This window comes from Trichoderma asperellum, chromosome 3 (genome assembly GCF_020647865.1).
Source record: "Trichoderma asperellum chromosome 3, complete sequence".
NCBI classification, from domain to species: Eukaryota; Fungi; Ascomycota; class Sordariomycetes; order Hypocreales; family Hypocreaceae; genus Trichoderma; species Trichoderma asperellum.
In genome coordinates, this window is record NC_089417.1 from 1,198,374 (window position 1) to 1,214,215 (window position 15,842).

At 51.0% G+C, this 15,842-nt stretch overlaps 6 protein-coding genes across 6 annotated transcripts; 5 read left to right on the forward strand and 1 right to left on the reverse strand.

Annotated features, from left to right (window-relative positions):
- Positions 1-789: 789 nt before the first annotated feature.
- Positions 790-1,551, forward strand: TrAFT101_004989 (uncharacterized protein; the record flags this gene model as incomplete). Its single annotated transcript, XM_024904013.1, has 1 exon — positions 790-1,551. One exon carries the CDS (start codon positions 790-792, stop codon positions 1,549-1,551), a length of 762 nt encoding a protein of 253 aa, XP_024759646.1.
- An 859-nt stretch (positions 1,552-2,410) lies between these two features.
- On the forward strand, positions 2,411-3,505 carry TrAFT101_004990 (uncharacterized protein; the record flags this gene model as incomplete). The annotated part of the gene is made up of 2 exons (XM_024908280.2): positions 2,411-3,213; positions 3,469-3,505. 2 exons carry the CDS (start codon positions 2,411-2,413, stop codon positions 3,503-3,505), a joined length of 840 nt encoding a protein of 279 aa, XP_024759645.2.
- A 346-nt stretch (positions 3,506-3,851) lies between these two features.
- On the forward strand, positions 3,852-5,414 carry TrAFT101_004991 (uncharacterized protein). The gene is made up of 2 exons (XM_024902586.2): positions 3,852-4,566; positions 4,637-5,414. Exons 1-2 carry the CDS (start codon positions 4,093-4,095, stop codon positions 5,228-5,230), a joined length of 1,068 nt encoding a protein of 355 aa, XP_024759644.1. The 5' UTR covers positions 3,852-4,092; the 3' UTR covers positions 5,231-5,414.
- Positions 5,415-6,442: 1,028 nt separating this feature from the next.
- Positions 6,443-9,416, forward strand: TrAFT101_004992 (uncharacterized protein). The gene is made up of 3 exons (XM_024906765.2): positions 6,443-7,529; positions 7,599-7,810; positions 7,874-9,416. The coding sequence occupies exons 1-3, from the start codon at positions 7,406-7,408 to the stop codon at positions 8,957-8,959; spliced, it is 1,422 nt and encodes a 473-aa protein (XP_024759643.1). The 5' UTR covers positions 6,443-7,405; the 3' UTR covers positions 8,960-9,416.
- Positions 9,417-9,533: 117 nt separating this feature from the next.
- On the reverse strand, positions 9,534-9,836 carry TrAFT101_004993 (uncharacterized protein; the record flags this gene model as incomplete). Its single annotated transcript, XM_024904012.1, has 1 exon — positions 9,534-9,836. The coding sequence occupies one exon, from the start codon at positions 9,834-9,836 to the stop codon at positions 9,534-9,536; it is 303 nt and encodes a 100-aa protein (XP_024759642.1).
- A 581-nt stretch (positions 9,837-10,417) lies between these two features.
- On the forward strand, positions 10,418-15,139 carry TrAFT101_004994 (uncharacterized protein). Its single transcript, XM_024909909.2, has 5 exons — positions 10,418-11,018; positions 11,141-11,535; positions 11,620-12,175; positions 12,247-12,768; positions 12,829-15,139. Exons 1-5 carry the CDS (start codon positions 10,970-10,972, stop codon positions 14,574-14,576), a joined length of 3,270 nt encoding a protein of 1,089 aa, XP_024759641.2. The 5' UTR covers positions 10,418-10,969; the 3' UTR covers positions 14,577-15,139.
- The last annotated feature ends 703 nt before the right edge of the window (positions 15,140-15,842 follow it).

Below are 15,842 nucleotides of genomic sequence, written 5' to 3' on the forward strand. Positions count from 1 at the left end.
GAGGCGCTCTCCGCGATGCTCATGTACCCCCGCTCCCCGAGTGACATTTCCTCCAGGTGCCTACGAAGCGGCCCCAGCATTGAACAAACGCCCTGTCACGGTAATAATGGAGATTACAGTGGCTTTGATGTGTGTGTCGAGCATCTTAGCCACTGCATCATGGCATCAGGTAATCAACCACACGCAGTGCGCCCCATGGCAAAGCGGTGGCAACTCGCTTCCCTTGGGCCAGAAGGAAAATTTTAAGCGTGTTCGCTGAGAATGCGAATTTCGCCCGCAGGCATTACTCGTGGAGTGGTCTGCACTGCCCGCGCGAGTTGGTCCGCTGTTCCCTGCACCCTGGCCTGGGGCACCACCACCCACTAAAACCAGCTAGAGATCCAAGTCACCAGCCACTTGACCGGTGCGTGCGTTGCAATGCGCTGCACGGGGGACCGCAGGCGCTAAGCGTTGGGTCCGAGTCGCGGCTCCACCGGCAGCGTCTGCGCCAATCCTGTACCGCCTCAGTCCCGTGGCCAACTGTTGGTCAACCTTTCGCACTCTTTCCGCCCTCTAGCTTGGGGCGTTTTATAAGAGTCGTGACTCCTCTTCCCTTTCGCTCGCCCTCTCGCTTCATACCATACCACAAGCAATCCGACTCCAATCTTCTCCAGGAGTACAGCTCTAGCTGCTGCTACAGAAATTGCAACGCGAAACCATTGTACAACCAGCTGCAACATTGCCGGCCAGCGTTGCTATAACCAAACAAACACCACCGCCACCTCACAACCACACAGCTCGCTCTTCACAATGGAGCCCACACCTCGCCCCTCAAGATCATCTTCCACCTCTTCTCGCAACAAGGCCAATCTCAGCCTTGATCTCTCTGACCTCCCGCCGTTGATCCAACCTACTCCTCCGTCCAACACTCTGCTCTTCACCAACCTCAACAACATCGACATCTTCCTGCCAGAGAATCTGCAAGAAATCCGCGGCCTCATCGAGAAAGTCGCACCCATACACTCGTTTGCGCCACTCAAATCCTTCCGTCGCATCATCGTCTCCTTCTTCGACATCGACTCTTCATTAGCCATTCGTCAGATATGGGACGGAAAGGCCATCATGAACGAGCGCATCAGACTCTACTTTGGCCAGCCCACCCCTATTGAGATCAGACCAGAGCATCTCGAACTGCCCGACGCCGGCAAGCTCTTCTTCATCTCACCGCCTGCGAGCCCTCCCCACGGCTGGGAGATGCGTCTGGAAGATGCCCCTAACAAGCAGGTCCATGCCGATGACCTTGCTGAGGCTCTAGCGAAGCTGCACCACCGCCCAATTCCCGTCTACGACTCGCCCGTTACCCCAACCGACGGCGGCGTACCACGCTTTGGCACCCGGAGTCGCAGCTCGACTCTCATCTACAAGCCTGACGAGCAGACCAGCCCTGGAATTCCTGCCGTGTTTGTTGAGGACATGACTGACGAGCCGGTCGCCCTGAGCCCGCTTGATGTTGCTAAGCCCATCATGGCTCAAACAGCACGGCCTCCTGTCGAGCTGATGAACGACCTGTAAATAAATTCTTGGACGATGTTAATACGATGGACGAGCGGTTGCATGAAAGTCTTTTTTTCTTTTCTTTTCTTTTCTTTCTGACCTCTTCTCTCTTTTTTTTTTTTGGAGAGCAGAAAGAGGGTTTCGGTTGGTCGGCGTTGTTAGAGATACGATGCATGATTAGATTGGTTGACCGAGATTGTGGACATTGTCTCGTGGTATCGTTCTAATTTGGGCTTGGAGTTTTGGGTTGTCTTTTTTGTTTTTGTTTCTTTTCAAGGGAGTTGGTTGATAAAACACAAAGATTCCCGGCTTTGAATAGATACATACCAATTGCTGGATAGATGGGCACAATATGAGTAGCCTTTATACACGGCTGAATGAAGCCGTAGTGAAATTGAATTCAACTATTCAAGTAGATTATTCTATTTTTTTTCTCATAAATCTTCCATGGTGATTCTTTTGTTGATTATTTGCTGATCTCTAATCCATGGCTGCTTCTAGCGTTGAGCTGTCAGACCCTGGGACCCTTTTGGCCTTGAAGATTCGCGCCATAGAAGCTGCAGCGTGGCAAGCCCCACATCAACCCCCCACCCAAATTGATTTTTCCTCTTGCATGCAGCCTTGCTCTTCGCTAGTATTGCAACTTTTTTTTTATAAGGCGATCGAGTTTGCCTTGTCTCACACGTGCTTCTCAACGATGAGTTGCTCATGTCGTATCGCCGCCTGGCGGACGTTCGCGCGGGGCCTCGCACAAATTCATCGACCAGAAACTTCTCCAGCAGCGCATTTTCAATGGCCGGCCCATCGTCGCGTGACAGTGTTTGGCCAGAGCCGCGGACTTCACTCTTCGAAATTTCATAAACAAGATGGAGCGGCCATGGCAGTAGCCACGGAGAAACATGGAGAGGTGGAGTCACAAAACACCGGCACAAGTGTGGAGGATACACATGCAGCTACGACGAAATCTCTGGACGAGACCACACTACGAGAAGATGTCGAGACGGATAAGCAGTCGGTTGAAAGAACACGGGTGAAGAAGGACAGACATAGGAATAGAAGGGCTGTTGCTGCGGACGATACAGAGTCGTCCATTATCGAGGAGCATGATTCACACGGCACGGTATCAATAGCAAGACGAGAGCGAACGGCCGAATTGACACCCATGGATTTACCGCCCACAGATTCCACAGACGCTGCTTCCACACCAAGGCGAAGAAATCAAGAACCATGGCAGCTCCAAAAAGCAGCCCTCAAAGAGAAATTCCCCGAAGGCTGGCAGCCGCGCAAACGTCTCTCGCCAGACGCCCTGGCCGGAATCCGAGCCCTCAACGCCCAATTCCCAGACATTTACACGACGGAAGCCCTCGCGGACAAGTTCCAAGTCTCGAGCGAGGCCATACGCAGAATCCTAAAGAGCCACTGGCGGCCGTCCTCGCAGGAGGAAGAGGACCGGCAGCAGCGATGGTTCCGGCGCGGCAAGCAGGTGTGGGAGCAGAAGGCCGCGCTGGGGATCAAGCCGCCGCAGAGGTGGCGCATGGAGGGCATCGCGCGAGATCCGGGCTATCACGAGTGGAGCAAGAAGGTGTCGCAGCGGGAGAAGGAGTGGGAGGAGGAGGAGAATCGAAAGTATCGGGCGTATTTGGAGAAGAAGAAGAAAAAGACGGAATTCAAGAAGGGATGGTGATAGTTATATGTGTCCTACATCATGATGGGGCTATATATACGTGTACGAAATACAGGGAGTTGGTGGGAAATGAATTAGACGACGACAGCATGGATAGAGAGACTCGACTCTGCTCTGGGTATATATCACGGCATCACTTGAAGCATGGACTTTTTTTTTTTTTTTTTTTTTTTTTTTTGCATACAGGACATTTTCTACAGCGCTATACATATTCTATCTACATCTCCAATATTGACGATTAACGAGATTAGCTACTCCATAACAAGGAGAGTCCTCAGCGAAATCTAAGCTCTCATCACCGCAAAGTGAAACAGATAACCTTCTTTGCACAGGAGGCTCAAACGCGGGTCAAAGCGTTTCACCCCAAATCTCCGCTTACCAAATCTCAAAATCTCCCCGTTTCCCGCTCTTCAATTGTGATTGAGAGGATCGCCTGGCCAATGAAATTTCAGGGCGTGCAAGGCTGATGCCCCAGGGGTATGTCGCGAAACCGCCAGGGGGAAGCGCTAAAACTGTTTCATGAAAGTGGCATCGTCACTCTAGGTGGCATGTTCTTTTTTTTGCTTCTGAGCAGAGATAAAAGTGCTTTTGGTCCCTCTTGTTTCTTTTTTTTTTTTTTCCCTTTCTCTCTTCCAGACTTGATGATACTTTCTTTCTTCTCTTTGTTTGTCTTTTCGTCGAGTAGATTTTATTTTGGGTGTTGAACTGGGGCTGCTGCTTTTTTCATGTGATACCCTCCCACTGCGGCCACTCTAGAATCGTTATCGATACCTATCCTTTTATTCCCCCCTACTGGACATTTCACTCAATCTCAACTCACTCAATCTTTCAGCGGCAACATCACCATACAAAAAAGACCAAAAGGAGCCTTCACAATGCCTCCCTCAAATTATTCTCGCCCTCCCCAGCGCGACTCCTGGTTCGCCCCGCTCTCCTTCGACCTCATCCTCAAAGTCCTCAACATCACCATCTTCCACCCCTTCATCTGCTGGCTCATCCCGCTATGCCTGCGCGCCCAGACGACCAAGTGGGAGGCGCCGCCCATGGTTGCGGCCTTTGCCTGGGCCATCTTCATCTCCCTCTGCTGGATCGCCAGCGCTGTCAACCAGTTCATTGCGCACGGCCCGTCGCGTGAGGTGGACCTGAGCGAGGAGGTGATTGTCGTGACCGGCGGCGCGAGCGGCCTGGGCATGCTGATTGCGGAGGTTTACGGCATGAGAGGCGCGAGCGTGGCCGTGCTGGACATTAACCAGATGGAGCATACTGAGGCGAGGGGCGTCACGTACTATAAGTGCGATGTGAGCGACAAGGCGCAGGTTGCCAAGGCTGCGGTCGAAATTGAGAAGGATGTGAGTGTTTATGGGGGTTTCCCCTTTCCCTCCAAGATACGCTGTAGCTGACTGAGAATACCATTGACAGCTCGGAACACCTACTGTGCTTATCAACAACGCTGCCATTGTTGTGGGAAAGCCTCTACTCGATCTCTCCATCGACGAGATTGAGACAAGCATCTCAACGAACCTCCTCGGCCCCTTTTACTGCCTCAAGACCTTCCTCCCGGCCATCATCCGCGGCGGCCGCGGCGGCACCATCGTCAACGTCTCCTCTGTCATCGGCCACCTGGGCGCCGCGCAACTGTCCGACTACGCCGCCGCAAAGGCCGGCATCACGGCTCTTCACAAGTCCCTGACGGCCGAGCTGCGCGAATCTCACCCCGACATCCGCACCGTTCTCGTCACCCCGGGTCAGCTCAGCACGCCCCTCTTCTACGGTGTGCAGACGCCCAACAGCTTCTTCGCGCCTGTGGTGGAGCCGGTGGACGTGACCAAGGAGATTGTGGCGGCGATTGACGGCGGCAAGGGCGTTACTGCGGCGATGCCCTTTTACGCGCGGTGGGTGGATGTTTATAACGTGCTGCCGGTGGGAGTGCAGCTTATTGCGAGAAAGATTGCTGGTGTGGATAAGGGAATGGAGACGTTTATCGGCAGGAAGGGATCTGCTGAGAAGAAGTAAGGAGGGTGAATGAAGTAGAAGATGGAGGATAGAGAGAAAGGGCGCGGGCGTCTTTTTCTTTTCTTTTTTCTCTCATCATCTTAAGATCATGATGAGTTGATGGATGTTTAGAGCTATAATAATGATCTACCGCTGTATAGATACTCTCTCCCCAAAATTTTAATACCATTGATCAAAACGCAAAATCCAGATGTCCTTTTTTTATGAAGGGAACAGTCTACAGGTTATTGGTGTTGTATCTTGAATTGAATTGTATGAGATGATATTCGCTAGTTGCTGTTGAAATAGAATGTCACCAATCTACAGACCAGGTCGAAAGCATTGCATTTCATATCAAACGACTGCACACTGTAAATTGCCCAGTATCTAGCTTGAGCGATGCCAAGCGACTCAATAATGAACCACCTTCGTATTGATATCGCCCTCCCAAATTACGTAGCCAAGTATCGCCGAAATGATGATCGCATCAGCACGCTTCGGGATGATCCGAGCCACATGGTGCTTGCCGTTTAGAGCAACTTCATATCCGTGCCCTGCAAGCCAGCCACGTGAAAGCAAAACGTCAAAAAAAAAAAAAAAGTTACTTTCGCTACAGAGCTTACCGGTGGGCTGACATACAGCACAGATAATAGGCAGTAGCATAGCATAGCATTGCATTCCGTCGCGGGCTTATGCGCCAAATCCGTGTTGTGAAATGAGGCACTCGCTAGCACGGCTTTTAGCGCCGCAAAGCTTCCTCTTTCATGCCAGGGGCCAGCAGGGAATCTGCACCAGCGCAGCCACCCCCGGACTGAAGCGTCTTTGGTTGGATGGATAAGAAACAGGTCCAGGCCGCTGCGATTGGGCAATCCCCTGGCTGCGGGAATATCGCAGCAGAGTCGATGACGGCGGAATAAGAGGAGCGAAAAGAGCTAGTAGTAGTGCCAAGCGCGTGGGATTTTGCAACTTATACGAGGCAGCGTGTGATTTGCCCTGGGGGCCTGGCACTTTTGGAGGCGCCATTGGGCTGGCGGAGCTTTTCAGCGTCTCTCGGCTTTGCTTTGCTGTCTCTGCTGCTGCGATGCAAGATGTCATGCTGCAGCTGGGATGAGGTCCGATACACGTCACTGAGACATGGATTCACGCAGCCCTGATGCAGATTGCATTGTGTTTTTTTTTTTCTTCTTTTTTCCTTTGCTTTTTGGGGCAAGAAATAAGGGCATCGGTGCTTGACTGACTCAATCGGGTCCTTTGCCCGCCTGGTTCTTCAACGCCGAACAAATTTGCGTTCTGGCTTGGCGAGCGTAGCGCAACACGAGCAGGACATGGACTAGCAACAGGGAAATAGATTCGCATCGGCCTAGCCTCGTGACCCCCGTGGATTCACCAAAGGCTCGCCTCCACATCCTTGACGTCGAAACGGCTAGTCGCGTTTTGGCAGCCAACAAGAGAGGCAACAATGGCCAAGAAGAGAGAAGAGAGGGCAAAAGCTACTGCAAAAGAATACGATCCCGCAACAACCTTGTTTTTTCTTAGAGCGTAATAAGGCCGTCAAAATTATGGGGGCCATGGGTGCTCCCCCAGCCTGTCGTGCCGACGATGCTTTAAGCAGCGAATCTCATCGTCAAGCGTCTCGCCTTTCCTTCCTCCCATCTCTCGTTTTTGCGGAGGATCTGCTCCTCTCCTAATAATTAATATATCCTCCATCTTCCATCATCCCCCGCAGCCGCTCTTTCTTGCATCACGGAGCACGTCCGTCGTTGCTGATCAATCGCTTTTATTTGCTTCGCTCTTTCGACTGGCGGGCAGCTGTAGGAGAAGTTACCGCCTGCAAACTTCGCTCGTTGATTACCGCCCTGGTCACTTTCCTCTCACTCGCTCCCCTTTTTCGTCGCCGTGGGATATTTCTTGTGACACCGCGCCCAACTCAGTCCTCTCTCGCTTTTTTTAACTCTCTTAATCGAACAAATCGCTGTGAGGGTTTTTTTTTTTTGGTGGTGTGCTGCAGAAATTTTTTACCGGCTTCGGCTCTGCAAACCTCTTTTCTGGCTTCTTGGACGTAGATTTGGATTTGCTCTTTGCATGAGCTTTGTTCGGCATTGACAGCTTCTTTTTTGGTGGTTAGATTTTTTGAACAGTGGTTCGGATACCATTCCGCTTCTTTCGAATCGTTAATTTGCTTGCTCATCTCCCACGATGCGTTGGTCTTCTGCTGCGATTGCGCTTGCTGGCGCCAAATCGGTCGTTGTGGCCCTGGATCCTGTCTCGGTCGTGGGCAACAAGTTCTTCAACAAGGATGGCTCGCAGTTCTTCATCAAGGGTATGGATGCATTGTCGACTCGACAGCACAGTGGATTTGTTGCATCATATTAACAAATCATGTCTCTAGGCGTTGCGTACCAGCTTGTCCCTCAGGATCCTCTCGTTGATACTGCTCAGTGCAAACGTGATGCCAGCCTCATGTCGGAGCTGGGAGCCAACACCATCCGCGTCTACCACGTCGATCCTACTGCTGATCATGACGGCTGCATGAAGGCGTTTGACGATGCTGGCATTTACGTCCTTGCTGATTTGGACACGTTTGATACCTACATCCTTCCTGTGCGAAAACCTTGCTTGCCCATTGAATGAGTCGTGGTGATCTTGCTAACTGTATCCATGTAGACAAACAACTACTGGGACAAGGACAAATATAAGAGCTATGCTGCGGTGATGGATGCCTTTCAGAAGTACGACAATATCTTGGGATTCTTCATTGGAAATGAGAACATTGCTACTAAAAATGACTCTCCCACTGCCCCCTATCTCAAGGCTGCCGCCCGCGACATGAAGGCCTACCGCGATGCTCAGGGCTATCGTGAGATCCCCGTCGGCTACTCGGCGGCCGATATCCTGGAGCTCCGCCCTGCGCTTCAGGACTACCTCACCTGTGGCGGCAACTCGTCCGAGATTGTCGACTTCTTTTCCCTCAACTCCTATTCGTGGTGCGACCCCAGTACCTATGTCGGGTCTACTTACAATAAGCTTGAGGAGTACGCCAAGGACTTCCCCGTCCCCATCTTCTTCTCCGAGACTGGATGCATCATCCCTGGTCCTCGCCTGTGGGATGATCAGGATGCAGTTTTTGGCCCGGAGATGGTTAATGACTGGAGCGGTTCCATCGTCTACGAATGGATTCAAGAGGAAAACTCGTACGGCATCATTACCTACGGCCCTCCCAACCAGCCTGCTGGCCCCAACGTTGAGGGTGGATTTTTGCGCAAGGGCACTCCTCAGCCTAAGCTGCCCGACTTTCCCAACTTGAAGTCCAAGTGGGCGACCATCAGCCCAACCGGCGTCCATAAATCCGCCTATGACCCAGACAGTGTCTCAACCCGGGCTTGCCCCAAGTCTACTGCTGGCAGCTGGTGGGAAGTTGATGGAGATGTTAAACTGCCTACCTTGGGCCAGGTACTGGCTGTGAGCCCGAGGCCCACTACGGACCTTGTGAGCACAGACACATCGGCACCTACTGGTACGGCTGTAGTTACCACTGAAACTATTACGGACAGTTCAGGGAGCGTCATGACCAGCATGATGACCATCACGGCTCCGCCATCAACTGCTACTGGCGGGTCTGGATCTTCCACCACTTCTGGCGCAAGCGCGGCTACGACAAGCTCCAAAAGCGGAGCTTCAGCGGACAAGCGGGCCACTGCATTTGGTGCGGGCCTTGTCAGTTTTGTTCTCGCCTTTGCGATCTTGTTGTAAGGTCATACGTATGATACTGCACAGGGACTTGTATTGCCAACATAATATCAGATACCCATCTAATATCTTGCTTTCTTCTTCTTCTCTTATTGATATTTTCACATGGCTGCAGCAACAAGATGATTTTTTTATTCGGTCAAGTCGAACCAATCCTATTGGCTGCTATGGCCGTCTGCGTTTGTGCCATCTTGTTTATAAAAAGGCACAGTTGGTCTACTCGGGGGAGAGGGGGAGACGGGCGGCGGGAGAAGGGGGAGAAAACGCAGGAATATTACAGTTGCTTCTTTTAATGCTCTTTTTATGACGATATATGATTGGAGAGGAGAGATGTTTTACATGACATGTGCACGTAACGGGGCATAACGGTGTTTATATTTAATGCATGAAGATATGTTGTACATCAGCTATCAACGGCCTTGTTTTTAGTGCTTCTGTGATACCTTTAATGTTGACAAACCTTCTTATTCAATTGTCTCTTTGTCCTAGCTCATTGTATAGCCTGTGATCATTCCTTGGGTGGTGTAACATCTTGTATAGCTGTCTTCTTTCCCTCCATCACTTCAATCCGCGGGACTCATGTAATCCTGCCGCTGCTGTGGTACGTGGTGATGTTCGCCGTAGTATTTGTACCAGTAACATTATAAGGAGTTGATGAAGGTGACTCGGCCGACATTGTGGGACTTTCGTCGTCGGAGGGTATGAGCTGGTAGTTTTTGAGGGCTTGATCGCCGATCAAGACGAGGCTGACGATGAAGACGGCGAGGATGAGGGCGCAGAGGAGGCCCATCATGAGGTAGCGCAGGCGGTAGTCGTAGCGGTGCGGGTTTGAGCCCCAGGGGGTGCGGGTGTGTGCTTGGCATTGGAACTTGTCGATCATGGTGTGTGTTTTGTGTAGGACAAGATGTTTACAGGTGTGGTGGTTTGATACGTAGGTTTTCTGTAGGGATATTATAGGAATGACGAATATGAGAAGCTGCATGTAGTATCAATTGCTTCTAGGATGCTAAAGTATGTTGATTACTGCAACTACAGGCTATCATTGACTACCTATGATTTGGAAAGAAGGATGATGCGATGTTGTTGATGGAATAATAGAAAGAGCAATATGGAGTTGGATGGGTCAAGTGCCGTATAAAGAGAGGCTAAACGAAGAGGTTATAAGTCTTGAAGTAGAGATGTATATTGATGTGAATCAAGGTTTTCAAAGAGCATGATGGAATTACTACATTTTGCACATCGGATATTCAATAGACGGGTATTCAGCGAGGAAAAGCACAATATCTATGAAATACAGCTAAGGTACTAATACAAATATATAGAACAATATAGGCCCAAAGGCGGAGTGACATCTCGATCGCCTTATGTAAGACGCCAGTCTTGTCTGATCTAAGCAAGTGCCTCTGGACTGTGTCGCTACTGCTAAAATTTTCCCTCTACAATTAACTACCGTAGGCGCAGGAAAAAAAAAAAGAGGCAATTTACCCACCAAAGCCTTATCGTAGTGACCGAAAATGGTCCAATGAGTGCCCTGCTATTCCGCCCGCCTCTAAAAAAAAAAAAACTGAACAGTGACCGTTGCACGCTATTTTGCTACTGGCCGAAGCTAGGATAAGGATTTTTTTTTATCGATGCACGGCAGCCTTGCTCCGCTACTCAACCTTTTTGGCCATTTTTGAATTCTCGACTCTCAATTAAATTCCCGGTCGCCAATCTGTGCCCATTGTGTATCTCTGAGCAGCTGCTTTTTGGGGCAAGAAATAAGGGCATCGGTGCTTGACTGACTCAGCAAAATTTCTGCCGACCGCCCGCCATCATCCCGCATTTGGCTGATCGGTTGCGAACGCCATCTGAATCTTGTAGTTTGCGAAGGGCCACGATCGACCGATTATCGCAACCCCCCGATTTCCGTCCTGCTGCCGCCGAACTTTCTTAGTCGACTGGCCTTTTGCCCCCTGGCGACGAGAATTGCAGATGCTCCCCTGACGAGCCTTTGTCGAGGCAATTGGCAAGATGGCTGAGCCGGCGCAGCTGCAAGCAGCGCCCAGCGGCTCCCCGAGAGGTAAGAGGATGATGCATGGCCGAAATGAGGATTTGTCCTGCTTGTAGCAATGCGAAGCATGGCAGAGGAACTACAAGAAAGATGTGACTGACATTATGGGTTATTCCTTTTGGCTCGAGCAGAGATCAAGCAGGAACACGAGCACGAACCGACAGGCCTCGAGGGCCTCGACTTTAGCATTCTCGCCGAACTCGCGTCAAAGCGCCCATTCGAGGATGTAACGCAGGACAATCATGAGGAGCGTGAGCAAGAGGCCAAGAGGCCCAAGACAGAGAACCCTACCACAGAGGAAGAGTCCTCCCTTGAAGATGGACTGGCGCTGCTGGTGCAGAATGCGCTCTCCAATGTTGGCGACCTGGTCAGCAGATTCAACGTCGAGCCAGAAGAGGCGCATGGCAGCGATCCTATGGACGTGGATGACGCGCATGGGACCGATGCTCGTCCGGCTCCTGTATCATTCTTGTCAGAACCGGAGAAGTACGTGCGCATTGCGAATACGCATGCGCTAGGCAATCTGGTACGTCCGATGATGCCCGGTTTACCTTTGGCCTCCTCCAAATGGCATGTATACGCTTACTAGAGAGGCTAATCCTTGCTACAGGCGCTTTCATTACTACTGATACTGCTTCAGCAGCCCATCGATGACATGTCGAAGCTGGCTGGAGATGCGGACTCGGGTTATGGGCGCTCGTACGGCCGGTTAAAACGATCTTTCGATGCGACGTGGCAGCTCTTCTCAGACGGCCAGGTGCTGTCGGCCGATGAATTGGAGATACAAGAGGCAGAAGCCCGCACATTGTTGGAACTGGCCAACATTGCAAAGTTTGGGACTTGGTTGGTCGAGGGGGGGCTGGATTCGTTTACTGCGGCCGTTACGCATTTTAATGCCGTGTTTCGATGCCAGCTGTCAGAGCTCTCTCCTGGGCTCTCTCAGCTTTATCTCGGGATCAAGACTCACAGGACGATCGAATCGCTTCTAATACCGGACGCAGACAAATCATTAATAGGAGAGACGATACAGTCTAAGATGATGGAGGGCCTGGAGGAGCCGACAGCGACGGGTGGCGAGTCAAGTTCATCTTCTCAGCAAGAATTATTGGCCGCGGTCAAGTCTCGAAGAGACGTTCTTGTTGAGGATACAAAGGACAAAGAACCAGGTTCGTGATATAGCTTTATGTTTCTTTTCGGTGGCGCCCTGCTCTTTGAAGAGGATCTAACATTCGGATAGGTACCCTGAAAGAGAAGTTTCCTACCGGCGATGTATTAAAGAGCTTTTCGGCGCATGTCAAGACAACACTCGCATCCATGACAGAGATTGGAGAGAAGCTAGGCATCTCGGCGCTGCTGAGCGACGTTGCGAATCAAGAAGCAATACCGAGTAGCTCGGGCGATGGGGAACTTGACCTAGACGACCTTTCTTCATTCTTCGAGAAGACAACCTCGGGTCTAGTGCAAAATGCTCTGGCTGGCTTAACGGAAGAGACCTCTACACAAGAGCCTCTCACGACTGAGAATACCGAGACGCCAGTGGAGGTTACCAACGGCGAGCCGGCGCCAGAAGCACCACCAGCCGCAGCAGCAGCAGTACCAGCAACTACTACTGCCCAGCCTAGCGTTCCCAAGCTGGATCTCATCTCAGATTATAAGGAGCTGGAGGCACTGGTAGCGGAGAGCACGTCAAATTATGTCAAAACGACACTCAACGGCCTCTCTGCCGTTCCCTACCAACCTACAGTACCCCAGAGCACAGGTAAGCCCTTGCTTCCCGTTGAAACCTTTCATGAGAGACCGTTACTCACAATTACATTAGCCGAAACCATGGCAGCACAATCGCCTTATCTGAGCCATCTTCATCAACACCAATCCCATCACCCGTATTATACGTCATATTCGGCTCAGCCACCTCCAGAGCAGCAGCCTCAACAACCTGCTGGGACCCCTGATAACCTACCGCCGAATCAGACGTTTCCCAGTGCCATTCTCTACGATAAAGCTCGCCAGGCAGCGCTATCCAAGTCGTCGGCGCATACAAGGAGAGAAGGACTCCACTCAACTCGACGACCTTGGACTCAGGAGGAAGAGAAGGCACTTATGGCCGGTCTCGACATGGTCAAGGGTCCTCATTGGAGCCAGATCCTGACCCTATTTGGTCAGAGTGGAACTATATCTGACATTCTGAAAGATCGAACGCAGGTGCAGCTGAAAGACAAAGCACGAAACTTGAAGCTGTTCTTCCTCAAGACCAACTCTGAAATGCCGTACTACTTGCAGGCTGTGACGGGAGAACTCAAGACGAGGGCTCCCACCCAGGCTGCTAGGAAGGAGGCCGAAGAGAGGGCACGGCTGAACTCTGAAGAAGAGCAGGCTAAGCTGCAGGGCATCATGGCGTTGGCTGGAGGGCTGCAACACCCACCTCAGCAGCAACAGCAACACCATCATCAACACCCGCAGCATCAGCATCAACAACACCAGCAGCGACAACTTCAACAACATCAAGCCAGACCACCAGCTACTGTAGCGGCTGCGGTAGGGCAGAGTGTAGTGACGCCTGCTCAAGCCGCCAGCGCGGCGCAATCAGCATCTTCCGCACAGCAACATGCCTCACACCTTCACCAAACGACACCCACGGCGACCATGACAGCCACACCGCAAGCCAGCGTGGCACCCACCATCAACCGTAACGGCATGATTCTACCCAATACAGCGCAAATCAAACCCGACACCCAGATGGCGGTGCAGCAGCAAGCTTCACACCCAGCGCCGATAGCTCCTCAACCTCCACGACCACAAACTCAGCTCCCTCCCCAGATTCCCAGACCTCAGGCCCAGCCGCAAATACAGCCTCAACATTTGCCGCAGACGCCGACACAGACGCCAATGCACACACCGATGCAGACGCCGATGCAGACGCCGACGCCGACGCAACAAACTTCACCGCATCAACCACAACAGCACCAACAGCATCAACATCCCCAGACACAAGCCCAACCCCAAGCACATACTCAACAACCTCTGGCTCAAGCCCAGCCGCATACACAGACGCTTGCACAGTCTCAGCCGCAACAGCAACCGCAACCGCAGTCACAACCGCAGCCACAGCTACAGCCTCAACAACTCCAAACTCCGCAACAGCCTCAACAACCTCAACAACAATATCATCCGCAGCCACAGTCTTCTCCCCCTGCTCAACCGACTCGTTCGCCAGCGCTCCCACAGCAGCAAACGACACCAAGTCAGCCCGGGACGCCGGTTATCAACATGCAGCTCCAAAATGGGATGGCAGCTCATCCTTCGCCCACCCCACCAATTGCGTCCACACCAACACCGACTCAGCTCTCCCAGCCCATCCAGACCCCTCCTCAGCCTTTGCCCGCACCAACCTATTCATCTCAGCCGCAGCAGCCATCCACGCCAGCGCAAACAGAGCTACACAAATTCGTGTCAGCACCGGAAGCGCCAATGTCTCAGGCGGTAGCTGTCCAGAATGATGAGGCCGCTGCTGAGGCTGCTTTGATAGAGGGTTTGCAAGCTGCTGTCGCGCAAGCGTTGGCTTCATAAACTCGGGTCTGTGTGAATAATTAGTCGTTTGTGTTTTTTGAGGGCCATAGCTGGCTGGTTTTATGGTGTTGAGTTTTGCATTTCTCTCAGCCATGGTGCTCTTTTGAGGATGGTCCGTTTAGAAGCGTTCTATAAAAAGCTAGTTGGTGTTTGATTCAAAATATTTTTTTTATCTTCTTTGATGTGTATATATATACATACATACGTCGTTTTATTTATGTTACGAGCCAGCCTGAGAGAAGCCAAGGTGTACGAGTGGTGGGAGGATGTTTTCGAGGCTCGAAACTTGATTCGGCCTCTTCAGCGTCTTTGAGCGGATGGTGAAAAGGTATATATATGGGCACTTGTTTGCATGAGCATGAATGGAGAGAGAAGCGGCAATATGGATTCTTTGTTTTACTTTTTCTTTTTTCTTATTTTCTTGTGGCGGAAGAGAAGGGAGGTGAGAGGACTTATGATACCACAGATGGATAGCTATAGCTAGGTTACAAGCGACTTTTCCAAGCAAGTGGATGATACTTGCTATGGAAGAATTAGAGAATAAAAGATGATTGACTTTAGAGCGAATCTTTCTAAATGCGTGTCGTTGCTATTTAATATTGGCTTACTTTTGGATCTGTTGTTGCTATTTAGGGATGTCTAAGGGTATGCCAGTTCGCCATATCATAGAATTCTCTCCCATGTATGAAAGAGATTTTGATTTGGGCCGCTCTCTGAGTACGAAATCGTAGGATAAGGAACAACTGAATATGGGGCTCGGTTCGAAATCCGGCTAGGCATCGTATCCTGACAGCCAACTATTTACGTTTCGCTTTAGAGTGTCTAACTGCGAATAGCCAACGAAACCAGCCAAGACATAGTGTTTAACGTAGATATTTGGCCGATTTTTTTTTTATTAGAGACGGGATTCTTTGCATGCAACGAATATATATTAACAATTACATTATCTGCCTTGTAGTCTAGAACACAACGCAAACAGATGTCGGCATTTCCAACAAATATCCTCCATCTTATGAGCCGATTACGAATGTTGGCATTTTCTTCTATGTTGACGGCGGAACAAAAAACGCCAACTCTCGTATTCGTACACCTACATGTATATTTAAGGACCAAGTCCTAGATAGCTTCAAGAAGAAGGGGAGGGGGGGGGGGGGGGGGCTGCAAAGAGAGTGACGTTACAAGCAAGCGAGGTTTTATGGGAAAGTAAATGGATCCTTGCAGCACACTTCTCGTAAGCAAAAGTTCTAATTATGTAGTCCTCGGCTG

Coding starts and splice junctions, on each gene's coding strand:
- TrAFT101_004991 (XM_024902586.2), top strand. CDS start 4,093: ATGCCTCCCTCAAATTATTCTCGCCCTCCCCAGCGCGACTCCTGGTTC. Junction 4,567..4,636: donor CGGTCGAAATTGAGAAGGAT/GTGAGTGTTTAT, acceptor TACCATTGACAG/CTCGGAACACCTACTGTGCT.
- TrAFT101_004994 (XM_024909909.2), top strand. CDS start 10,970: ATGGCTGAGCCGGCGCAGCTGCAAGCAGCGCCCAGCGGCTCCCCGAGA. Junction 11,019..11,140: donor GCCCAGCGGCTCCCCGAGAG/GTAAGAGGATGA, acceptor TGGCTCGAGCAG/AGATCAAGCAGGAACACGAG. Junction 12,176..12,246: donor TACAAAGGACAAAGAACCAG/GTTCGTGATATA, acceptor ACATTCGGATAG/GTACCCTGAAAGAGAAGTTT.
- TrAFT101_004992 (XM_024906765.2), top strand. CDS start 7,406: ATGCGTTGGTCTTCTGCTGCGATTGCGCTTGCTGGCGCCAAATCGGTC. Junction 7,530..7,598: donor CTCGCAGTTCTTCATCAAGG/GTATGGATGCAT, acceptor TCATGTCTCTAG/GCGTTGCGTACCAGCTTGTC. Junction 7,811..7,873: donor TTGATACCTACATCCTTCCT/GTGCGAAAACCT, acceptor GTATCCATGTAG/ACAAACAACTACTGGGACAA.